The sequence below is a fragment of the Epinephelus moara genome, chromosome 7, assembly GCF_006386435.1.
Source record: "Epinephelus moara isolate mb chromosome 7, YSFRI_EMoa_1.0, whole genome shotgun sequence".
NCBI lineage: Eukaryota > Metazoa > Chordata > Actinopteri > Perciformes > Serranidae > Epinephelus > Epinephelus moara.
The window spans coordinates 6,580,274-6,591,356 of NC_065512.1; the positions used below are offsets into that span (position 1 = coordinate 6,580,274).

The 11,083-nt window shown below is 44.5% G+C and overlaps 2 protein-coding genes across 5 annotated transcripts in view; one reads left to right on the forward strand and one right to left on the reverse strand.

The window, feature by feature from the left end:
* Positions 1 to 598: 598 nt before the first annotated feature.
* On the forward strand, positions 599 to 11,077 carry LOC126393257 (calcium-responsive transcription factor-like). 4 transcript variants are annotated; one of them, XM_050049254.1, is made up of 16 exons: positions 599 to 659; positions 1,606 to 1,703; positions 2,628 to 2,855; positions 2,932 to 3,016; positions 3,100 to 3,181; positions 4,332 to 4,410; positions 6,449 to 6,638; positions 7,526 to 7,643; positions 7,720 to 7,863; positions 7,990 to 8,128; positions 8,739 to 8,842; positions 8,938 to 9,082; positions 9,227 to 9,293; positions 9,645 to 9,736; positions 9,814 to 10,012; positions 10,216 to 11,077. In XM_050049254.1, exons 2-16 carry the CDS (start codon positions 1,650 to 1,652, stop codon positions 10,308 to 10,310), a joined length of 1,821 nt encoding a protein of 606 aa, XP_049905211.1. In that variant the 5' UTR covers positions 599 to 659; positions 1,606 to 1,649; the 3' UTR covers positions 10,311 to 11,077. The 4 variants fall into 4 exon arrangements, with proteins under 4 accessions (XP_049905211.1, XP_049905214.1, XP_049905212.1 ...); XM_050049257.1 differs by having other exon boundaries at positions 4,335 to 4,410; XM_050049255.1 differs by lacking the exon at positions 599 to 659 and adding an exon at positions 729 to 1,462.
* LOC126393463 (titin-like) overlaps positions 10,765 to 11,083 on the reverse strand; it is a 101,696-nt gene continuing 101,377 nt past the window's right edge. The window contains exon 124 of the mRNA XM_050049649.1: positions 10,765 to 10,794. Coding sequence (XP_049905606.1) covers positions 10,765 to 10,794 — 30 coding nt within the window. The remainder of the gene's footprint in view (positions 10,795 to 11,083) is intronic.

Genomic DNA, 11,083 nt, shown 5'->3' on the forward strand with positions numbered 1-11,083 from the left:
TATTAAAATATTAAATTTTTCATCTACAAGCTTAGAACATTTTGAGGCAGGCAGTAAAATATTCAGAAGACGAGATTTGTAAATAGAGTTTGGTATGATATTCTTTCAAGATTAATATTTATGAATTTTTAACGTGACAAACGTGCTGAAAACAAGAGTGGATCATTTTAACTTGTTAAAACATTTACCTTTGTATCTATGAGGATGGAACATTTTGAGGCAGGCAGGAAAATATTAACACGATTGGAAATAAATTGAGTTTGGTATTACGTTCTGTGGCAATTCATATGTATGTACTTTTAATGTAATAAACATGCTGAAAATACATTTTTGATATAAAGAAACATGCCGAAGTGGAGAGTGGATCATTCTGATTTTTTTACAATATTTACTTATTCATCTACAATGTAAGAACACTTTGAGAGAGGCAGGGAAACATTAAAACTGCTAGATTTGTGAATGGGGTTTGGTGTGACTCTTTGCGAGTGTTTTTCCGAGACAACAGCGCCGCTCAGTGGTACTAACCCTGCAATGCAGCCATTCCCAAACGACGGTGTCCTCAGAGGGTCAAAACAGCCGTCATTGAACTCCTGTAGGAAAAAAGGCGAAGTGTGTTTGTTGTGCTCGGAGGCGGAGGGAGGCGGCAGACTGAAGACGAGGTCGGGTAGACTCGTTTTCATTTCCATCGCTCATATATAAATGTTTCAGTCCGCTGAGTCGGTCACAGAGTATCGGACAGCACAGAGGAGCTAGCTGAGGCTAGGCTAACTAACGGAGGCTAGGCTAACTAACGGGAGTTTAAACAGACGTTATTTAGCTTACTGTTAGCATGATGCTAACATCTCAGTCCAACATGGCGGAATAACAAACTAAACTGCAGTTAAACTGAAACATTCAGCGTTTGATTTGAAGCTCAGTTAACTGGATTTAGTGGCTGAGATTTAATTAAAAGTTTAAGAGTCAGTTCTTACAGAATAATTGACCAAGAAACATGCGAAGTGATTGGAGAAATGATCATTCTCAGTAGTTTTGTAATGTTGTCAATGAGGTGTTAAACTGACAGATTTTTAAATGGAGTTTGGTCTGACTGTCTTGAATATGATGTGTCTTGAGACATGCCGAATTGAAGAGTGGATACTGCCAGATAATTTAAATCAGCTTGGAATGGCATTCATAAATATAATTGGACATTAGCATTGGAGTATGAAACATTTAGGAGTGGATTCGTTGCATTTACAACCTCTTTTACAGTATTACCGACTGTGCTGTAGCTGGGTTCACTTTGCTGGGTTAAAATGTCAGATTTTCTAAATGGAGTTTGGTGGGTGATGTGTGTATCATCATTTCCATGGCACTGATGTGAGACATCATAAAACATAAGACGTGTCTAATTGAACTCCTTTTTATGAACAATTTTGTAATATTTGGTGGCACACAGTGATGTTTTAGGTGAAAAATAATGGTGTGATATGTTGCTGCATAACTTCTACCAGTTTTTATTACAACAATATTTAACTGTCAGATTAACTGATACTCATACAGTCTGAAATACAACATTAAAACTAACCTGTAAATAAAGATCACGTTTTGTCTTCTTGTATGAAGGAGGTGGTGATGTCACTCAGATATCTGAAGCTTGGGCAGTTACCATGGAGACAGATGGCGACAGAAACAATAATGTCAGCAGTCCTGAACCTAAACAGGTGAGACACACTGACATTAGCGCTGCTAACAGTTGACCTCTGCCTCCAGTCTTTGAGCTAAGCTAGGCTGACAGTTTCCTATTTGCTTTCAGACTTTGTGTTAAGCTAGACTAACAGCTTCCCTCTGCTTCCAGTCTTTGCACTATGCTAGGCTAACACATTCCCCTTTGCTTCCAGTCTTTGTGAAAAGTTAGGCTCACAGCTTCCCTCTGCTTCAAGTCCTTGTGCTATGCTAGGCTAAAAGTTTCCTTCTGCCTCCAGTCTTTATGCTAAGCTAGGCTAACAAATTCCCCTTTGCTTCCAGGCTTTGTGCAATGCTAGGCTAAAGGTTTCCTTCTGCTTCCAGTCTTTATGCTAAGCTAGGCTAACACATTCCCCTTTGCTTCCAGTTTTGGTGCTAAGCTAGGCTAACAGCTTTCCTCTGTTTCCAGGCTTTGTGCTATGCTAGGCTAACTCTTTCCCTTTGCTTTCAGTCTTTGTGTTAAGCTCAGCTTTCAGTTTCCCTCTGCTTCCAGTATTTGTGCTATGCTAGGCTAATATTTTCCCCCTGCCTCCAGTATTTGTACTAAGCTAGGTGAACAGTTTCCCTCTGCCTCCAGTCTTTAAGCTAACAGTTTATACCTGCTTCCAGTCTTTGTGCTAAGCTAGGCTAACAGTTTCCCCCACACATGCAGTCTTTGTGCTAAGCTAGGCTAACAGTTTCTCCAGCATAACTCCCCTTCAGACTTTGTTGCTTGTGTCTTTCTTTTTTTCTTTTTCTTTTTCTTTTTTTGTGTGAAAACAGACGTGAGAAAGTACAAGTTGTTACGTTTTTATTAAACAGTTTGGTGTTTTGGTAAATTTGATGTAATCAGACTTGAATTATTTTTATTTTTTTGTTCATAACAAGAGACGAAAATAAACCATCAGTTTTTCTGACACCAGTCTGCAGATCCTGGATCAGACCTGTTGTTTGGCTCCACCTCCTCCCTTGATTCACCTGAAACAGGAGCCGCACTAAACCCCGCCCCACCGTCAGCTGACCCCGACCCATCTGATCCCTTTGTTGACACCTCAGTGACATCACAGCTGCTGGCTCCGGCTGTGGCGACATGTCCCAGTCAGCTGATCATCGTGGAGCAGCGAGGAGACACGCTGCCCGCCGAGCGCATGGTGAGACTCAGATCAGCTGAAAACGGATCAGTTTGTAGATTATTTTTTCATACACGTGTGTTTCTGTGTGTGTCAGGTGATCGTGACGGGCCAATCAGAGGGCAGAGAGGTGTTTGTCATCCCGTCCAATCAGCTGGCGGTGATCTCCAGTAGCCCAACAGGTACTGAAGGAGAATTCTGATTGGAGGAAGAGGACAGTGATGTCAGTCAGTGTTGTTTATTTTGTTTGTTAATGTGTGTGTAGGTCCTGTTGTAAACATCCCGGTAACCACGGTAACAGACTTCAGCAGCAGTCGACCTCCCAGAGAGCAGCCGGCAAATGGCAGGTTGGCCTCAGTATCCCATAATCCATTTCACTGTGTCACTGGTTGATTCATTCAGGCTCTCATCACTTGCAGACAGGAAGTGATCACATGATGTCTGTCAGAGGCGTCTGCAGGCGGCGAGTGTTCGATTCTCACAGGATCAGTTTAGGTGGAATTCTCAGTAGGAGCTCCAGCCGGTGCGCTACAGAGTGCTGTTAATTTACCAGAGGCATTTTATATCTGGCCGACTTTTGGAGACTATGGCGGGGCAAATTAGACTACGGTGGGCCGCCATAGTCCCGTCAATGTATGGGAAACACTGGATGATACGTCATGTTTGTAGTCGACCAATGAAGATGAGTTTACATATCACCTTGGGTTCGTCCTTCACCTTCTCAAAATGATCCCACACTTTGGATTTCCTGCCCGACATGTTATTAACTAGCCTGTGGAATAACCGCAGGTACCAGCCCTGGAAATGAACCTGACTCCTGTCTGACTGCTGAGCGTGGACACTTCCTGTGTCTGTCCTTTCAGATTAAATTCCCACATGGTCCAGTCATATAGGTTTTGATTATTTTGACAAGGTGCAGCTCCTAATAGAGTTTCGTGTTTGTTTGTTTTTTTCTTTTTTCCCCTGAATAAGCAACCAATGAAATCTTGCCGATCAATGACCTTTCTGGTCGACTAACGTTGACTGTTAGGAGGCAGCCCTAGTTTCAACAGTAGCCCAGAGCAGACAAACCAAACACTGGCTCTAGGTAGGGACATTCATGTTTTCATAGTCAGCTGCTACTACGCAACGAGCAGCATCAGAAAAACACTGATTTGTTTGAACATGAAACTGTATTCAGTGTTTTTACTGGTTTAAATCAGCTGGTCTCATTTATAAACACTGCATACGCACAATTTTTTTTTGCCGCACATCATTTTTAGTATGGATCCTACGCCCTGTTTTATAAATGAGAGCCCTGGTGTGTGTGTTTTGGAGAGGAAGAGACCTCTGTGGATAATTCAACTCCTGAACAGTGAACACTGAAAGAATTCCAACCAGGAGAAGTTTCAGCTGGTTGTAATCTGTGAGCCTCACTGATAGATAGTTAATACTGAATCCTGAATCTGACACACTGGAGCTTTATTTAAAGTTCAGGTCTTTGTATGTTTGTTTCAGCAGTCCGGATGTTTCTGCTGGTAAGAAGCCACGGCTCTCCGGCGTCCCCAGCTGGGCTCTGAGACTCCGTAACGTGCAGGTCAGTTTGTTTACTCTGTATCATGGATGTGACTTAAGCAGTTTGACTGTATTGTTTTCTGTAGTTTTTGAAGACTCTCAGTCATCCAGATCATGGTAATCTCAGGCTGCTTTCAGCCCTAGAGTCGTCTCCTTTGGTCTGAATCAGGGACTCATGTTGTTCCAAAGTTGTATAATTGCCTAGAGTTGGTTCGTGTTCTCACGGCAGCATTTACAAGAGGACCAGATCAAATGCCTTGTGTGAGAAAGCTGCTCTTGATTGGTCAGAATTTCCATGTGGGAAAAATCCAGGAAGTAAAGCAAACGTTGAAGAAGAGTACACTTGCAAGATAAATGTGACACTTTCTAATGTCACAATGGAGGGACAACTACGCAGGTTGATTTTAGCGCTGCTCATCGTGGACTATATTGCTGTCATTGTTCATTTTAGTCAAACCATACAGTTTGAAAACGAGGTGCGGCTCCAACTAGAAAACAATGTTTTGATGCATTGGATGTGCTGAATGTGCATATTAAGGCAGTACAGGAGGAGGTGCACATTAATAATCCTCCAGGACTGTAACATGCTCATGTTTAACCCAAACAATGTGTCATGTGACTGCAGTTGCTTCACATCCAGGTCGGAACACCTTCTCACCACAAACCAACCGCACCAGAGTTCCTTGTGCACCAAAACAACCGGACAGAGACCTTCTTGAAGAGGTGGTCTCAGTCCGGTTGTTTTGGTGCACACCTGAGTGTGATTGCTGTGTTCACACCTGCCCAAACGAACCGCACTGAGAGGGCAAACGAACTTTAGTATGATTGAACCGAACCAAACAGGGCAGATGTGAAAGCACCCTTGAGTGTTATATTGTAGGCAGCTGGACTCGCTTGAGTTTCTTGAAGATGTTTCACCTCTCATCCAACAAGCTTCTTCAGTTCTAATGGACTGGTGCGGAGTCACAGGCTTTAAACTCTGTGTGAGTGTGAACCCTAACAGAGTCGAGGGTTTAAATGCTGCGACTCCGCACCAGTCTGTTAGAACTGAAGAAACCTGTTAGATGAGAGGTGAAAAGTCTTCAGGAACCTCAAGCAAGTCAAGTTGCCTACAACATAGCATTTAGGATTGTTTTCTGTTGGACTATCCAAACTGCCTGCAAGCAACAAGATGCGATGCCGCGTGTGAGCGAGTCTATGTGTGTGTGTTGCAAAAGGGTCTGGGTCAGTGCGGAGGATGTTAAGCTGCATGCAAGACTCTGTCTGTGTAATGCATTAGCGAACTAACGTCACTTAGCTTTGGTGAAGCCAGCTATCAAATAACCTAACTACAAACAATCACAACAGTAACTCATTGAAAACATCATATTAATACATGTAACACATACATTGATAAAGGCTAAGAAGCAGTCTTTGCTGTGTCCTTGTTCCAAACGTGCAAATATGATACTCCTAGCAGAGTTCAGTCTAGTGCTAACTTAACTAACAGGGGAAGAACAGGGGAAGGGCACCTGCATATGTCCTACCTCTGTGGAGGTCCGGGGGAAAGTGAGATGTAGAGTAAAAGCATTTCCCTAAGTTGGCCTGGTGACATCACAGGTCACATGTCACTGTGAAAGTATTGCCCAATCAAGTTTGAAACCTGGGTCCATGGGCAGGCCTCACACTAAGGTGTGACAATGAGGCATCCTGTGGAGATGAGTGCCAAATGGTTGTCTTTTGTTTGAAGAACAAAGGGTCTTAGCCACCATTTCAGACAGCAGGACCACAGCTGCTGGTTCGTTTACATGACGTGACAGAGTTTCATATTTAACAGATTGAGTGTGGAGAGAGAGCGTCCAATGTAACGCAATGCAGCTTGTTAGTCTGACACTCCCATTGCGTCAGGACAGGGTGTAAGTTTCCTTCGGTGTTAACAGAGATAAAAACTGATAAAATCATTCATTATTTCCATCTTAAAAAGAATCAGACTGAAATGAGTGTTTGTCCCCACAGTGTCTCAGGGGACAGGTGACAGTACCTTGTGAATCTGTTTTGACATCATGGTCTTGTGTCAGTAGAAGTTGGGAGACTCCTTCAGAGGGTTCTGCTGTTCGGAGGCGGAGCTGGAGGCCATCTTGTTGCTCCATAAGCAGCAGACCGGATGTGTCTTTGGGACTCGTCAGTCTCCGTCTGTGGACAAACCCGCAACCAGACTCATGTGGAAGTCTCAGTACGTCCCCTACGACGGCATCCCCTTCGTCAACACAGGTCAGTTTATTTTATTTGAAGGTATTTTATCTGTTTAATGACGTTTTGAGCTGAACTAACTTCAGTGTCTCAGTCTCACTGTGATAGTACAAAGTTTCACTGGACAGAAAATTTTAAATGTGTTTTCTCCCTGTAAATCTTCCTGTTGTTCCAAACCGTTTAATTTACTTGGAGACGCAGCAATTTATCATCTGACCTTCGGTATCAGCCAGTATTCTCCTTGTTGACTGCCATCAGCCGATCAGCAATTAAGATGACTTCACAGAAGGCAGTGGGGGATGTTTTCTGTTGTGTCTCCTGACTGACTGATCCTGGTGACAAAAGAAAAGGTGTTTGGGACAGAGATGGAGTCCAGTGTCCTGAAGGCATCCCCAGAAGAGTAAAAACATGTATGGGACAAACAGAGACAGAATCCAATGTCCCAACGGTGTCACAGGAACAATAGAAAAGGTGTTTGATACGAACAGAGACAGTGTACGACGTCCAGATGGTATCCCTAAGACAATAGAAAGCCTGTTTTGGATGGCCAGAAATGGCGTCCAACATACCGACAGGGACGCAGGGATCATAGAAAAGGTGTTTGGGTCAAACAGACTCCTATCTTTGTTTTAACATCAGTATTTTTATGTCTGAGATTCAGATTCAGATTTTTTTTAGTGTTAATGGACTCTGACGTTATAATGATCATCAATAACTTTAATAATCATATGCAGACTGTGAACTCAAACTAGAAAAGATCAGTTTTTTATGTTGAAACTGTGGCAGAAGAAAAATAAAGACAGATGAAAAGAGAAAGTAAAGAAATAAGAGGTTTAGAGGGTATGTAAAAGTATTGCTCAGTGAAGTGATGATCAGCAGGTGATGATCAGTGTCTGTGTGTCTTTCAGGCAGCAGAGCGATTGTGATGGAGTGTCAGTTTGGACCTCGCAGGAAAGGACTGCAGTCAAACAGGAACTGTGACCTCCCTGCAGACACAGCGTCATACAGAGCTACCTGTCCTGCCAGGTACGCAACACACATATTGACATGTTCTTCATACGAGTAGTTCTGCAGCACAGTGATGAGCTGTCGTCTGTTTCAGGATCTACATAAAGAAAGTTCGTAAGTTTCCGGACTTCAGAGTTCCAACAGAGGAGACCGCAGACAGGAGGACAGTGAGACAGGAGCAAGAGAAGGCCTTTCAGAGTCTGAAGAACCAGAACCTGGAGACAGGAGGAGTCATCAGGTACAACGACACACCTGATGCTCACACAGTCTGTGTGTTCGTAATCTGAACATGACGCTCACACGCAGTCTGTGTGTGCTAACTGACTGATCTTCATCATGTTCACCTGTGTGTGTCTCTGTTCAGATTTTACCTGCAGCTCCCCACAGAGAGAGCTCACTTGTATCACACTGTGGACACGCCCCCCATCCCCCCACCTCCCCCTGACCTGTCCCCTCCCCCCACCCAGCCAGAGGAGGAAGAAGAAGAGGAGGCAGGAGAGCAGGTAGGAGTCCAGGAGGAGATTCCAGGACTTGTTGAAGAGGTTTGAGGGGTCCTGGAGTCCCTCTTTAATATTTAACATGTTTTGTATGGGCTTCATCCATAAAACAGTTCAATGACGTCTCATGGAAGATTTAAGGGTCCTTGACGAGATTAAAATCATTGAAGAAGCTCCATGGTTCCTTGAAAAGGTTATTGGAATCCTTGAGATGGCTTAAAAAGCACTTTAAGGGGTTCTTGATGTAAGGAGTCATCAAGAAGGGTCTAGAAGTCTCAGAGGGAACTGGTTACTAGAATAAGGTCCTTGAGAACATTGTAGGAGTTCCTGTGGACGTTCTGGTTCTGGGGCTCTTTGGGAAACCAAAGACTCTTTGAGGGAGTACCAGGAGTCCTTAAAAGGATCCAGTGGTGGGACAGTCTGTCCTGATGGTGGTGCTGTAGGAGACACGATGGAGTCATTGACATGTAAAAGGTTGATGGTCTTGATCTGATTATTGATGATTGGTATTGATTGATTACTGATTGTATGGATCATATTGATCGTGATGTCAGGCTGTCATCACTGTTAGTATGTCTTTGTTAGCATCATGCTAACAGCGTTGTGTCCTCGTCAGGACGGAGCCGCCCCGTCTCGTCTCCACCCTCGGGTGGCGGAGAGGATCAGACAGCTGGTGGCTGCAGGTCATCATCAGGTCTACACCGTCCGCAAACAGCTCAGGTAGGATCACACCTGTGACCCCGCCCCTCCACACACACCTGTTACATGTGTGTTACATGTTGTGTGTGTGTGTGTGTGTGTGTGTGTGCGCTCAGGCGTTTTGTGGAGAAGGAGCTGTTTAAATGTGACGGTCTTCCAGAGAGACACAACCTCAGATTCTTCCCCACCGTCAACGACATCAAGAACCACATTCACGAGTCCCAGAAGGCCCTGGGGCTGACGGCCGCCACCGCTGCAGAGGTCTGACACACACACACACACACACACACACACACACACACACACACACTACTCAAGTACATGTACCTCTAAATTGTACTTCAGGTACAAACTCAGTAACTTTCCAGGCTGTCTGTGGTCTGAAGTGAGTGTGTCTCCCTCTAGTGGACAGAAGACAGTACTGACCCTCTGATGGAGACCGTCACTCTGACACTGACTCCTGCTGCTGAAGGTAACACACACACACACACACACACACACACATTTCATTTCTCTGAATTCAGATTAAAAACAGAAACATTATTATAAACGGAAACAGTTCTTGATGATGATCCAGCAGTCCTTGATGGGGCCCTAGGAGGCCTTGAGAAGTAAACACTAAAATAAAACAATAGAGACTCTATTAAAGTAAATGAAGATATTGAGAACAGAGACATGAACACATGACTGGAGGGTAAGAGGGTTCATGGTGAGTACTGAGCCACACAGACTGACACTTGTACTGAAGGACGTCAGCCATGTTGTCTTTAGGACAGTAACTGTGAATAGGTCATGTCCTCCAGCCGTGTCTCTTTGTCTCCAGGTGTGGACGGCACTGAGTCTTTGTCTCCTGAAGCTGTGCAGCTCTTTAGCTCTCTGTCGTCTCTGCAGCCGAGGATCTTCGCTCAGCTGCAGGTCAGATAATAATCAATCACTTCACAGTCACGTTCACTGAAGCTGAATGAACGTGTGAATGTTGTTTTTACTGACAGGGAATCCTGCAGCCGCTCCCCCCTCCTCCCCCTCCCCCTCTGTCCCCCTCCCTGCTGCCGGTCGTCAGCCCCTCCTCCTTCCTCCAGCCTGCTGTAGGAGAGTCAGAGGAGGAGCTCCATGAGGGGCAGCAGCTCTGTGGAGGAGCCCAGCAGGAGGTGCAACTGCAGATCATCAACTCTCCTGACACCACTGAGGATGGTAATCATACACACTAAGCCCCACCCCCCTTTAGTTACTGACTTTTTTTAAACACAAAATACTGTAGTAAGCTAATGATAAGCTAACTGTTAGCCTTGGCAGTAGCACGAGCATACATGCTAACATTAGCAGCTGACATCAGAGCAGATAAATAATGTTTAACCCTTAAACCTTTGTGTTTTTGGTTCGTGTATCATTCTCAGCTCTGATTGGTGGAAACGTGCTTCAGGTGGAGGTTAAGGAAGAAGAGGAGGAGATGAAGATGAAGGAGATGGAGGACTTTACTGGTTCTTGTTGAACCCTCAGCACTTATCCAGTAACTCAGTATGTGACACCAGTTTTAACACCAGTTATTCACATCACTTCAACGTTCCCTCTGAGCCACTGACAGACTTTTACTGTGAAACATCTGAGCTGAGAACTGGAGTTTTATCGATGGGACCTAACAACACTGGAAACAACAGTGAAGGTGACTGATTTTGGAAATGATCAGTGAACGGAAACAGGACGTTCCCAGGAGGTTCTGGGTAAACTGCAGAAGGTGAATAAGAGCAGTGTGCTTGGCCCACATGGGGTCACACGGGACGACCTCCTGATGTGGGACATGAAAGGTGGAAAGTTGGCGGACCTGTTAAACTATCTTATGTTGTTGAAAACTTCTGGAATGCTTGAAACATGTGCAACATGAATCAGAGGCATCCAGAACATCATGAGGATGTTCTCAGGACCGTCGACCTGGAGACAGACTGAGGTTACTCTGTTACAAATGAAGGGCTGGTTCTCTGTGGAGGTCAATAATCACCATTAATGTCTGTTTCTATGGTCTAATGATTTCCCAGAGTCTACAGTAACACTCTGTAGTGTGTGACATCATGTAAATGCAAAATTATAGACCCTTCTAGCGTGGATATCACGATGACATCATTTCATTATCTGGAGGTGCAGCTGCCTCTCCCCCACAGGGCTGTAGGCTACACAGGAGTCTTAAAATGTGTTTGTCTTGTTGTGTTATTGGGAGCCAGAACAGAAGGAGTCATGGCTCAAAACCAGACGCCACTGCCCGTCAACAAA